The sequence below is a fragment of the Euleptes europaea genome, chromosome 19 (genome assembly GCF_029931775.1).
Source record: "Euleptes europaea isolate rEulEur1 chromosome 19, rEulEur1.hap1, whole genome shotgun sequence".
Classification (NCBI taxonomy): Eukaryota; Metazoa; Chordata; class Lepidosauria; order Squamata; family Sphaerodactylidae; genus Euleptes; species Euleptes europaea.
In genome coordinates, this window is record NC_079330.1 from 20,753,488 (window position 1) to 20,767,827 (window position 14,340).

Sequence of the window (14,340 nt, forward strand, 5' to 3'; positions counted from 1 at the left end):
AGTAGGATGAAGGGATCAGTGAGCCCGCTGCTCCTGATCAAATGCAGACAGCCGTGCAGAGAGCATGGAAGTAGAAGCCCTCTCCTAACGCCATTTCCTAGTAGTGCTGTCCAGTGCATAGCTGCTCCAGTCTAAGCCCATTGAATTCAGCGGACATAGACTAGAGTAGCTATGCATTGGATCGCGCTGTTAGGTATTTTGTTTTGTGTTTTCGGCACCCTCTGTTCAAGAAATCCCAAATGTGATGGCACGCACGGAACAGGGGAGTTGAACCAGGCTGTAGTTAACTCCTATTGTCATGATTCTGATACAAGCCTACCTACAAATTATTTTCTTCCTCTGAGGTCCTTCTCTGTGTGCGTCTGCTACAGATGTAAAGTTTCCAGAGATTATTAAGCCATGGGCAACCCTCCCCCCGCCCATTGTTTTCGGGAGGGGGGAGGGAATCACAAATTTTGAGCAAAATTAAAATATAGACAGAGAGAGATGTAGAGAGAGGTAGAGGTAGAGAGAGGGAGGTACCATCTGGTGCAACATATGCTCCCCAAAACTTTCAGTTTTTATGCTTGGAAGAATTGAAAAGTCTTGGGAAGGGAGATCGAAAAGACCCTCCCCCCCCCCCACCAGCCTTCACATTTCTAGCCACTGCTACTTTTCTATACTGGTGCCTGTTCCTTAGATAATTCCACCTGTCACCTCTCTGATGCATTTTAATATTGGGCTAAAGCAAAACTCTGTAGGAGAGCATTTAAGCTCCTTAATTAACAGTTCTTGCTGCTTATCCTTGTTTGTTTTTTTGATTAGTGACTTCTGCTTTGCTGAAGTTTAATGATTTTTATTTTGTAATTTGTTAGGATTGTGTTTAAACTTTTTGAAAGGGGGTATAAGGGCTTACATAAGCCAAAAAGAAGACATATAAATATTTTAAATAATTGATGGCTGAAAAGTGCGCTGCTGCAGTTGTAGAAATAGCATCCAACTATCTTGGCATTCAGTCTGGTCTGTGCTTTGTTTCCCCACACGATTGCAGGTGTGAACATGGCAGAAGTGAGCTCCGTGTTCTTTCTGTGAAGGGTGAAATCCATCCTTCAGGCTAGTCAGAGCGCTTCCAAGTAAAAAGTGTTTGTGATGTCAGGCATAATGATTTGGCAGACCCTTATATTCGCAAGACCCACAAGGGTTATACAAGGCCCTGTTCTGTCTTGCTCAGTCTCCAAAACATCAAGTGCCTTGTACCTATTTGAAGAGTAAAAAGCTGATAAGCCACTTACATCGTCTTTGGAGGGAATAAAATCGTCAATTTTCAATTGTTTTGTAGACTTTGTTGGAGAAAGCTGGCCTGAGTTCCTTCTCCATTTTCTTTTCCGTCTCAGACGTGGGCTCATGGTTTACAACCACAACAAAGATAAGTCCAGCTGGAGTACAGGAAATTAATTACCTGGGACTGCTAGAGATAAACAGCAACCTCTCCAATTAAAATTAAAATGAGCTAAAATAAATGCTAAATCTCTAAAATTCTGGCAGGAGAACATGACACAGCAGCGTGCTGGTCGCCATTTTGGATCTTTGTGTACAAGGCCCTGTGTTCATCCCTTCCAACCCAACTGAAAGACAGAGAAATCGGATTGGAGTGGGGAGTCCAGAAGAATAATTGTTACTCGATAATCCTGTACCAAGTTGGTACCTCTTTTTTGTGATACCTGTATTGCTGAGGGCGAAGCTGTCATCTGGATAGGCTCTTGCATTTCCTGTCATGCTCAGAGAGCAAGAACTATTGCTTTAAATGCGTTCATGAAGATATGTGGCTCTTTTGACTGTCAATCTCATGGCTCTTTTTTAAATCTTGTTTGTCATTTTAGCACTCCTTCAACGGGTAGCAGAATTGGAAAAAGTGAATGCTGAATTTCTGCGCACAAAACAGCAACTTGAGCAAGAGTTTAATCAAAAGAGGGCAAAATTTAAAGAGCTGTACCTGGCGAAGGAAGGTAAGCTGTAGGTTATCTGGAATGATTTTTTTTTTTTTACAGCCCTTGGCCAGATAAAACAAGATACATGGACTAAAATGGTCTTACCAACAAAGGTTTACAGTCCGAGTCTTAAATCACTTAAGAAAATAAAATAAATAACATCCAAGTTCATTTTCTGTCTTCGGTGCAGCCTCACATGTGGGACTGCGCCTGCGCGCAGGCCTACCGCCAGAAACTTTTTTAGCCTTAAGCCTCAAACTGGGGATGCCCCTCCCACCGCAGGCAGGGTCAGCCTTCGCGCCGAAACGTCCGCATGCTCCTGGGCGGGGCATCCCCCCCTCCTCAGTTCCTTTTTTGCCGCCGCTTAGATCAGAGCTTTTCGCCTTACCTCAGACTCGTCGTTTTCTTCATTATCATCTGTAAGTCGTTTAGAGCCGTGCGTAGCCCGCCTAGCCAGCTCCCTTCCTTCTGTTTCCCCAGTCTCAGAAGATCCTAAAAAGGGAAAGAGAAATCTCCTCTTACGGTCCCCTCGGCCCCGTGCTGAGAGCCGCGATGGCCCCCAAAACCCCATTCAAACTCTGCAAAAAATGCTCTGCTAAGATGCCGCACTCAGATCAGCATGATCTTTGCTTAAGCTGCTTGGGCGAGGGGCACAACGTTTCGAAATGTTTAATATGCCAAGGCTTCTCTACCCGGTCTCGCAATGCTCGCACGCACCAGCTGAGCACCGAACTCTGGAAAAGAGCCCTTTCAGCGCCCTCCTCTTCGACGGGTTCCAGAACTCCGGGAGACGCGCAGTCGACACAATCGGTACCGACCCCCGGTGCCAGCACGACCCCGAAGCCCTCGGATCCGACACTCTCGGATCCGACCCACGTGGCCAAAAAACATAAACACAAATCCAAGCACCAGGAGAAGCATTCTGGATCCGGTCACTCAGTACACAAGAAGACCGCGCCAACGTCTAAGACCTCGGATCCAAACCTCTCTCAACCGGCACCGACCCTGGTACCGAGGACACCATCTCCCCACTTGGGCTCTCCACTCCAGTCCTTTTCCGACATTGAACTAGAGCCATTAGAGGACCCTCTGCTCGTCTCGGATCCGGACCCGTTGGATCCATCATCCCTGGTACCGACCCCCTCGGTACCGCAACAGATTCTCCAACCCGCTCCTTCTACGTCTGCACCCACCATCTCACCAGAGCTCGTTAAAGACTGGATTGAGTTTTGCAGGTTCAGACAACTATCCATCCAGGGAGAGCCAGTGGTTCTCAAGACACCTCAACTCCCTTCCCCCTTCACCCCGCTAACCCAGCGGACGCCCAGAGGGGATTCGGATCCAGAAGACTCGGAAGCCAGAGACTCAGTTGAGAGTTCTGAAGGAGTCTCGGAACCCTCACCAGATGAGCTGGTAGGAGACACGGACGCTATATCCCCTTCGGAGGACTTGAAACTGAGGACAGAACAAATGATAAGGATGGCTGAAGCCCTTGATATCAACATTTCAACAGCCGATAACAGGCCTAAGGACAAAATCTTCAGTTGTCTGTACCCTGATGCCCCAAGTATTGCCTCCTTTCCTATCTTAGAGGGGCTCTCCGAAGTTGCCAAATCGATTTGGAAAAAACCTGAATCCACCCCTGCATCATCTAAGAAGATTGAGAATCTCTATAGAATAAAGCCTGAGTCGGCAGAATTCCTCATGATTCATCCTCCTCCCTCCTCTATAGTGACTACTGAGATGCAATCCAGACAGAGACAGGGCCCACACTCGACGCCCGCAGACAAGGAAAGCAAACGGTTAGACCAATTAGGCAGAAGAACCTACATCTCTTCAGCCCTAAGCTTCCGCATCGCTAACTACCAAACAATCATGGGGGGGTACCAACTCTTCCTGTGGGAGAAGGCAGCCCCTCACATTGAACTGCTTCCCGAGGAATCTAAAAGCACCTTACGTTTAATTCAAGCGGAAGCCACCCGCCTGTCAAGGCAAGAAATTAACGCTGGCAAGCACGCTGCCGACAGCTAGAACGATGGCCTCGGCAGTCACCCTGAGACGTCATTCGTGGCTTCGTACTACGGCCCTCCCATTGGATACAAGGTCACACATCGAAGACCTTCCCTTCGAAGGGGACACTCTCTTCGCCTCCACCACCACTGAGTTCCTCACAAATTTAAAGAAGGATCGTCAAACAGCAAGATCCCTGGGAGTGGCCCACCCTTTCCAACAGCAGCAACGGGACAAGCCACAGTACCGTTAGCAGAACTTCGGCCCTTCGTTTAACAAATATCAACGGTTCCAGAGGTTTCAACCGTATCCTCAGCAAGGGAAATTCCAACACCACAGCCAACAGGCCCAACCAAAGCATAGCTTTAAGCAACGTCCAGCTCCCAACGTTCAGCATAAGGACCAAAGACAGTCCTCCCAAAAGTTCTGACTAGTTCCACAGTCCAACCTAGAAGAGTTACCGTTCTTAAATAGGTTGTCAAAGTTTTATGAGGCCTGGCGGACCATTTGTTCAGACGCCTGGGTCCTCAGGGTTATTTCCGAGGGCTACCGCTTGGAATTCAAGTTTGTCCCCGTTTGCTCTCCCGCCAGTTTAGCAGGAGATAACCCCTTTCCGGATTTTGCACCCCAACTAGAAGAACTTCTCCTAAAGGGTGCTGTTCAAAAGGTTAATCCCCCTTGTTCTGGTTTCTTTTCTAGGATTTTCATGGTCGACAAAAAAGATGGGGATTCTAGACCCATCATTGATCTCAGGTTTCTAAATAAATGTTTGAGAGTTTCAGAGTTCAGGATGGTCTCCCTACCCTCTGTTATGGAACTCATCACACCCAACATTTGGTTTGCAGTCTTGGACCTTAAAGATGCATACTTTCATGTGTCCATCCACCCAGACCATCGACGTTTCCTCATGTTTCATTATGGGTATGAATTCTTCCAGTACTCCGTCCTCCCATTCAGTCTTGCCACAGCTCCCAGAGTTTTCACTAAGTGTATGGCAGTTGTGATGTCATTCTTCGGAGATCAGGGTTGTAGCATTTATCCCTACCTCGATGACTGGCTACTCACAGCCACCGACCCAGTCACGCTATCTGCCAATCTGCACCTTGTCCTATCCACCTGCGTCAAGCTTGGTCTGAGGGTCAATTTAAAGAAATCAAAATTGGATCCTTCCCCCAAGGCACAATTTATTGGTGCTGTGTTAGACTCCAATGCTGGAAGAGCGTTCCTCCCTATCTGGAGCCCAGATTTTACTCTCACTACAGACGCCTCCATGGAGGGTTGGGGAGGTCATTGTGGAAATCGTTCCATTCAGGGCAGGTGGAGCTCTAGAGAGGCATCCCTACACATTAATTTTCTGGAATTACAGGCTGTACGTTACGTACTTAACTCTTTCGCAGATATCCTCCAGAACAATATCCTCAGACAATTCCTGTACCGTGTTCTATGTCAACAAACAGGGGGGCACGGGCTCCATTCCTCTTTGCAGGGAGGCACAGAGAGTTTGGGAGATGGCTCTGGCAAACAACATAGAGCTAAGGGCTATCCACATAGCGGGAATACACAACACTTGGGCAGACTCCCTGAGCAGGGAATTTACCACCAATCACGAGTGGGAACTGCAGGACCCCTTCCTTCTACCCATATTTCAGGAATGGGCACCCCCCAGATAGACCTATTTGCGACCAGGTGCAACAAGAAAGCAGTAGATTTTTGCTCTCTAGCAGGGAACGATCCAACTTCACTGGGGGATGCGTTCCAGATCACTTGGTCCAACTACCTGTTCTATGCGTTTCCCCCTACTAGCAAGGGTCTTGGGAAAGATAGCAGCAGACAACACTGACTGCATTCTGATAGCACCTTGGTGGCCAAGACAAATCTGGTTCACTCAACTGATGCAACTGGCAGGAGAGAACTACAGAACTCTTCCCTGTCATCCGAATTTGCTTTGTTGGGGCGACCTAGCACACCACGATGTGCAGAGGCTTCACCTCACAGCGTGTAGAATTCTACCCAATCTTTAGTGGGTTTTTCATCTTCAGTACAGGAGGTACTCCTGCAAGCGAGGAGGCCTTCAACTCGCGACTCCTATGACAGGAAATGGGACAGATTCCTTGACTGGGCGAGCCATGGCGGCTATTCCCCTTTTGTCTGTCCTCTCCCCAGGGTTTTAGACTACCTTTTAGAATTAACCAAGAGAGGCCTGTCAGTCTCGTCGGTGCGTGTACACCTTGCAGCGATTTCAGCTTTTCATGACAGGGTAGAGGGGTATACGGTTTTTTCCCACCCTCTGTCCAAACGTTTTCTGAAGGGCCTTAACAATATGTTTCCACCAAACCCCAGGTTAGCCCCCCAGTGGTCACTATCTTTGGTCCTTGCAAAACTCATGCTGGATCCTTTTGAACCCTTGGCTCAGGTCCATCTCTCAGTGTTGTCAGCTAAGATAGCTTTTTTGGTGGCAGTCACGTCAACTAGAAGAGTGGGAGAGCTAGCAGCTCTACGTATTGACAGTCCTTTTCTCAAGGTCTATAATGAGAAAGTAGTTCTCCACCCCAGTATTAGGTTTAGACCCAAGATTATCTCCACGTTTCATCTGGCATAAGACTTAGTCTTGCCAGTCTTCTTTCCCAATCCTGCCTCTCAAGAAGAGAAAACGCTCCACACTCTTGATTTGAAGCGCGCCATTCTTTATTATTGAATGAACTAAGCACTTTAGAAAGTCTAGTTCACTTTTTGTTTGCTACCAGGGACCCAGGAAAGGGAAACCAGTCTATAGCGAGATGGGTGGTCTTGGCAATTAGGATCGCCTACAAACAAGCAAAGGTGCCATGTCCCCTTAAGATTAGGGCTCACTCCACTAGGGCACAGGGCTCTTCCACTGCTCTCCACAGAAGGATCCCGATAGGCGACATATACCCGTCAAAATCAAACTGAGAGTGATTCCTCTAGCCTTTCCAGCCGCTCCTCATTCAGGGAATACTCTTTAAGACCCAGGAGAGGCCGGGGATATAATTATTTTCCCAGGCGCGGCCGGCGCAGAGCAATCTCATAGTCAATATATCTGATTATGTATTATCTCCTACAGAACAACAGGTTTTAAATTTGGGTTTGGGGTACGTTCCCAAACCCACCTACTCAGCTTTTCAAACCCGCATTGACATATTTAAGTTGGTCCGACTAATTAAATTAAGGGAACATTTTGGCGAATCTGCCACCCCAATTCGGACATTTCGACCATGTTCTACTTACACTCCCTCCTCTTGCAGTCATTTAATAACGACATTCCACCATCAGGTTCTTAAAGACCTTACTAAACTGGAAAAAAGACGCAGGTTCCAAGGAAATAATTTTTCCAAAGATGAATGTGAGGCTTTAATTAAATTGGCCAATAATCCCGATTTAACCATTAAGGAAGCTGACAAGGGCGGGGCCATCGTCCTACTCAACTCTCGGGATTATATTCAGGAAAATCGCAGCCAGCTCAGCAATCTTAATTATTAAAAATCCAGTAGCCATCAGTGCTTGTTATTTTCCTTCAACATCTGTAGAGCGGCGACGTGGTCATCGGAGGACACGTTCATGAGACACTATGCGCTGGATCTGCAGGCCAGAAAAGATGCAGCAGTTGGCAGAGCAGTCCTCCAGACATTTTTCTCCTAGTCGACCCCATCTCCTGATGGGTAAGCTTGCTAAAATCCCACATGTGGGGCTGCACCGAAGACAGAAGATGAAAACAGAGTTGCACTTACCTGTAACTGCTGTTCATTGATGTCTTCGGTGCAGACACACATCCCTCCCTTCCAACCCCGCTGTCGACCTAAAAAAAAAAAGGAAGAAAGGAAAGGATAATTAGTGTATGTTAACCTATTACTTACCTGCCATTGATCTTGGTCGGCAGCGGGCAAGGAACTGAGGAGGGGGGATGCCCCGCCCAGGAGCATGCGGACGTTTCGGCGCGAAGGCCGACCCCGCCTGTGGTGGGAGGGGCATCCCCAGTTTGAGGCTTAAGGCTAAAAAAGTTTCCGGCGGTAGGCCTGCGCGCAGGCGCAGTCCCACATGTGTGTCTGCACCGAAGAAATCAATGAACAGCAGTTACAGGTAAGTGCAACTCTGTTTTACATCTGCCATTTGGACTAAGAGACTACTCTCTGGCAACGAATTTTCATTGCTGCCGTACAAAATTTTGCCACCTGAGAGGTGATTGAAGGATTATCTCCTTGTAGGAGCTTTTCTATCTTTTCTCTTTCCCTGTCGGGTCCCATTCTCAGTATGAGGGGCTCAATAAACCTAAAACGAGGTATTGTGTATCTGGAATGATAGAAAATGTTAGTTCTTAATGTGTCAGAATGGAGAGTATAAACCACGTTAATACGATGGCGGGAATTTTTTTTTTTACTGAAGAAGGTTTCTTGCATTGTGTGTCATGAATGGTTTTCAAACCTCAGGGTCCAACATGAGTCATTGCTCAAATGTGAAATATCACAAACCACAATAACTTTAAAAGGAGGGTAGTGTTGAACACTTGCTGCTTGTTCATGGGTCATACCATTGAACAGCTGCTGATTAGTCTGACTTACCTAGTTATACATGTAGCTATTTTTAGCTTGGCCTTCTAAGGCATGAGTTCAGAGAACACCTCAGGAGGCAACAACTGATGTCTGGAGACAGTGTTGAGCACATGAACACTTGAAGCTGCCTTATACTGAATCAGACCCTTGGTCCATCGAAGTTAGTATTGTCTACTCAGACCGGCAGCGGCTCTCCAGGGTCTCAGCCAGAGTTCTTTCACATCACCTACTTGCCTAGTCCCTTTAACTGGAGATGCCGGGGATTGAACCTGGGACCTTATGCATGCCAAGCAGATGCTCTGCCACTGAGCCACGGCCCCTCCCCGCTATCCCAAAGTCTCCACTGTAAGCTGACGGCCCCATTTGTTTGGATTAAAAAAACAAATCATGACTACCTGGGAATGCCTGCATTGTTTTATGCGGGCTGCTTTATCACAGCCCTTGGGAATGCAGGTGAAGAACACTTTGCTTGTAATGAAAAACTGGCTTTCAGAAGGGCGGGAGATGGAACCCCAACTCTGATGCCTTTATCGGTAAAACCCAGGCAATTTATGAACCACATCAAGAGAGGTGAAAGACTGTGCACACTGTGAACGACAGCAGTGAGGAAGGCCTAGACATTAAAGTCCTGAATAGATTAGAATCGTAGAATCATAGATTTGGGAGGGAGCCCCATCTAGTCCAACCCCCTGCACAATGCAGGAAATTCACAACTACCTCACCCCCACACACCCCAGTGACCCTTACTCCATGCCCATAAGATGGCAAAAAAAAAAAAAACCTCTCCAGGATCCCTGGCCAATTTGGCCTGGAGGAAAATTGCTTCCTGACCCCAAAGTGGCGATTGGTGTTACCCTGGGCAAGTAAGAAAAAGTTACAAGAGCCAAGCACTTACACAACCTTTCCTGCCCTCCTTCTCTTGATCTGCCTAAGTTTACAGAATCAGCATTGATGTCAGATGTTCATGCCTTTGCTTAAAAACCTCCAATGAAGGAGAGCCCGCCACCTCCCGAGGAAGCCTGTTCCACTTAGGAACCGCTCTGTCAGGAAGTTCTTCCTCATGTTTAGCCGAAAACTCTTAGAGGGGATGCTGCTTAAATAGATTCTTGAGATGGGCTCTAATAACTCTCAAATGTGTCTGAAGCACCACATTGGTGGAGAGAATTGTTCTGAGGATGATTGAAATGTGTGCTTTTCTTTCTAATATTATTCTGGGCTTTCTTTCCTCTGAACTTTCAGAAGTTCAAGGAAGCTTTGACTATCAGTTTCCTTAGATTAGGAGGAGGTGCAACTCTGTAGCAGTGATGTGAAAGTTCTGTTATAGGACTAAGAATTTTTTTTAGACCAGGGGTGTTAAACGTAAGGCCGAGGGCCAGATCCGGCCCCATGAGAGCTCTTATCTGGCCCGCGAGGTAGCCCCCCCCCCCAAACTTTCAATCTGGGCTGGCAAGGGATGGCCCGGCCCAACCAAGTGACATTTATGTCATTTCCGGCCCTTGTTAACAATTGAGTTCTGCACCCCTGTTTTAGACCCTGAAGCAGAACTGAGGCACAAAGTGAACTGAGGCACAAAGTAATAACCATTTGTGTGGTTGAGGCATAAATGAAGTGCCAACGATTCTGTTGGTTGAATAAAACAGTACACTCAGTGCCGAGATGACACTCATTGTGGGAGGGGCCGTGGCTCAGTGCTAGAGCATCTGCTGGGCATGCAGAAGGTCCCAGGTTCAATCCCCTGCATCTCCAGTTAAAGGGACTAAGCGGGTGGGTGATGTGAAAGACCTCTGCCTAAGACCCTGGAGAGCCACTGCCGGTCTGAGTAGACAATACTGACTTCGATGGACCAAGGGTCTGATTCAGTATAAGGCAGCTTCATGTGTTCATGTGAGGTCTGTGCTGAATTGGGATTGGGAGCCGATAGTACAAGCTGCCCGGAGTTCTGTTTCACTGAACTCTCCCTGCATCACCACCTGACCGTAGGGTGCCGTACTATGAAGCGGAAATACTTTGTATTTTATTTTATTTCAGAGGATCTGAAAAGGCAAAATGCAGTTTTGCAGGCAGCCCAGGACGATCTGGGGCAACTGCGGACTCAGCTCATGGAAGCCCAGGCTGAAATGGAGAACATTAAAGCCGTCGCTACGGTGTCTGAGAACACAAAGCAGGAAGCTATCGATGAGGTGAAGAAGCAATGGCAGGAAGAGGTTGCTTCGCTGCAGGCTATAATGAAAGGTAGGGCTGTGAAGGAAGTGGTCTAACTGCTGTACACACACACGCGCACGCACCAAAACGTTATATGTTTAGTGATACCATGGTTGGTTGATATGCGGTTAGCTACTCCTAAACCACATGCTTTGTACAGCTTTCGTCACATGGAGACAGCGCGTTAAGTACAGTTGGGGGATTTGCCTTGCAAGATACTTGGGGTGGTTCTTCTTCTTCAGAAGAAGAAGAGTTGGTTTTTATATGCTGATTTTTCTCTGCTGTTCAAGGAGAATCAAACCAGCTTACAATCTCCTTCCCTTCCTCTCCCCACAATGAGGTAGGTGAGGCTGAGAGAGCTCTAAGAGACCTGTGACTAACCCAAGGTCACCTGGCTGGCTTCATGTGCAGGAGTGGGGAAACAAGCCCAGTTCACCAGATTAGCCTCCATCGCTCATGTAGAGGAGTGGGTAATCAAACCTGGTCCTCCAGATCAGAGTCTGCCACACATGTGCAGGAGTGGGGAAACTATCCCGGTTCTCCAGATTAGAGTCCATCGCTCTTAACCACTACACCATGCTGGCTTGCTCTTCAGCAGATCTCTCTTTTTATTTTCAATCCCAAACTGCTTTTTACTTTTAAAAAGTTTTTGTTGCTTCAGCGGTGTTTTGGGACCAGTGTCAGATGGAAGGGAATTTGGAGAAGGGGCCAAGTTAGCATTCATCACCGCTTCGGCATTGAGGAGCTTTCCAGAGCATTATGTAATTCTTGAGTGCTCTTCCGGGGCAGCGTCTGCATCTTTGCCTCTTAAGTGGTGGAATGCGTCTGCGGACTTTGTGGCTTGGATTTTAAATGCTGCTTTCCAAGTGAAAGACATTTGTTGTTGTTTTTCCCTTTACTGCTGTGAGCATGAGAAAGGAATTGGGCTCGACTTCTGCATGCGTGTGTGTGATCTTTGGGATCGGGTTGTCGTGATATCCGTTAATTCCCCCCTGAGTGCGAGAGAGACTAAATTAAGCAAGAGATAGTCAAGCACACCCAGTGATGTGACATATGCATACATGGCAAAAGAGAAGTATCTGTATGGGAAACACAGAGAGAAGTGTTCTCTTTGGATGAAACATTTATACAAGGGGTAACAATTTGCTGTTTTGTGAGTAGAAGAAATTAGATTCTTACTGGACTATGGAAAAGGATGTCTGTAAAATATTGTGGGGCTGGCTGTTATTTAGGTGTCTGTCTCAGAATTTAGACTGGAATCAATGGAATTGTTGTCTTTGCTGTGACTTCCTTTTTTTAAAAAATTTTTGTTAGTTTTATTGAAGTATGCAGAATATTACAAAGTATGCAAACAACACAATACATTCATCTTAGAAAATATCACAAAAAGAAAGAAAAAAAGTGAAATATAAAGCGATACAGAAACCGACTTCCAACTCTCCTCATAAAAAACAGAATATTAGAATATATTCTTTCTTTTGTGAACAACACTTTGATTTTATCTGTTTTTACTTTAGTTATTATTTGGCTATTTTCATCTTAATCTACAATTAAGTAAGTTTAAATTCTAAAACCTAGGGTCATTTTTCTATCCCTAAAATACTGATTTATATATATTGACCATACCTTCCAACCTATCTTTAATATAGATTTGCTGTGACTTTCATTGGCATTTGGGCCATAAGGACGGATTGTTTAGTGCTGGAACTTGTAGCTGATTGATCAGCTTGATTGATCAAACACAAAGGTGTGCCCCTTGCCATTAACTGGACAGTGCTGTTTTTTGTTTTTCCCCAAGACTTTTAATATGAAAATTGATAGAAATTCAGGTGGTGTGTACTATTTTAGAGGAGACAGTCCCCTTTTACCATTACACCGAAGGGAATGCTCTTCCTAAGGCAGTGTTTGCTGTGATGTGCATGTTCTGTCAAAATAACGAGAGTTAACGAGATGTAGTGGTTAAGTGTGGGGGCTAGGACCTGGGAGATCCGGGTTCAAATCGTCACCTGCCATGAAACTCACTGGGGTGATCTTGGGCCTGTCACGTCCCCTCAACTAACCTATCTCACAGGATTGCTGCAAGGATAAAACAGAGAAAGAGAGAGAAGCATATATGCTACCCTGAGCTCCTTGTAAGGGAAAGTGGGGTAAAAAGGAAATATCTACAATAGGAAATAAAAGTGTGCTTTCTCCCCCTCAAAGCTATTGTTATTCATATGCAACATCTATGTGGATGAATCAGTTAAAACTGATTCAGTTAATTGACTTAAGATTTCTTTATTCATGACAGCCTTTGTTGCGTAAGTTACAGATTTGTAGAAATCTTGGCTGTAAACATTTGGAAAATATCAGAGTACAGTGTGTGTGTACCATAATGGCCGCTCTCTCTCTCTCGCTCTCTCTCTCGCTCTCTCTCTCAATATATATATATATATATAGAGAGAGAGAGAGAGAGAGAGGCCATTATGGTACATTTGTTGGAGTGCAGCTGTTTTAAACTAACATCTTGCTTTGATAATTCATTATTTGTGTAGTATTTTTCAGTCTGCAAAATGCAATTGCAGTTCTTAATGCCCAGATCTGTTGTACTGCCTCAAGCTAAGGGAACAATCGTGGTTTAAACTTACCACAGCATAACTGGAAAACCTGAACCCTGCACATGTACTTGGGAGCCTGTTCCACTGATTCCCGGAGTTTCTTCTTCACCTGTGGTTTAGGGGCAACCAAGATAAAACACGAAGGGAACTTGTGGCACAAGGGCTTGTACTTAACCCTTTCTCTCCTTGTGGGGATGTGAAGCTTCAAAGGAGCTTGTTAAATTGCAGAAGACTCACGGGGAGTAGAAATGGTGTCAATCCTCTCTTCTAGTGACCCTTCTCCAATCTTCAGAACAACCACTTGGAAGGCTTTAAGAGGGGTAGTGGACATGTTCATGGAGGAGAGGGCTATCCACAGCTACTAGTCAAAATGAATACTGGTCATGATGCGTAGACATTCTCTCCAGGATCAGGGGAGCGTGCCTGTTAAATCAGGTGCTGTGAAACACAGGCAGGATGCTGCTGCAGCTGTCTTATTTGTGGGCTTCCTGGAGGCAACTGGTTGGCCACTATGCGAACAGCCTGCTGGACTTGATGGGCCTCGGTCTGATCCAGCAGGGCTTTTCTTAAGTTCTTGTGTACTAATCTTTTTTTTAAAAAACAAGCACAAACTGGAAATTTTTAATCATAGTTCTTTTGCATCTCCTCTGGTGTGTATCCCTGTGACCTCAGCCCCAAGCACCTGATAGCTTTTTAATAAGCTTTTGTCACCGTCAGAAGTCGGCAGGGGGATTAAAGAAGTGATTTGCAACTTATTGTTGTTATAATTAAACAGAAACTGTCCGTGACTATGAACGCCAGTTTCATCACAGGCTGGAGAAAGAGCGAGCTCAGTGGAACCAGTACCGGGAAAACGTGGAAAGAGAAATAGTGGAGCTGAGGAGAAGGCTTTCCGAAGGCCAGGAAGAGGAAAATCTCGAAAACGAAATGAAGAAGGTAGGCCAGAAAGACATTTTCAGTTTTTTTTTTTAAATTAAAAAATGGATTTGTATCTTTTTT

General features: G+C 46.0%; 1 protein-coding gene across 1 annotated transcript in view; it reads left to right on the forward strand.

Annotated features, from left to right (window-relative positions):
- Positions 1 to 1,859: 1,859 nt before the first annotated feature.
- RABEP1 (rabaptin, RAB GTPase binding effector protein 1) overlaps positions 1,860 to 14,340 on the forward strand; it is a 49,800-nt gene continuing 37,319 nt past the window's right edge. The window contains exons 1-3 of the mRNA XM_056865430.1: positions 1,860 to 1,985; positions 10,571 to 10,774; positions 14,117 to 14,277. Of these exons, the coding sequence (XP_056721408.1) occupies positions 10,642 to 10,774; positions 14,117 to 14,277 (294 nt within the window). The 5' untranslated portion in view covers positions 1,860 to 1,985; positions 10,571 to 10,641. The remainder of the gene's footprint in view (positions 1,986 to 10,570; positions 10,775 to 14,116; positions 14,278 to 14,340) is intronic.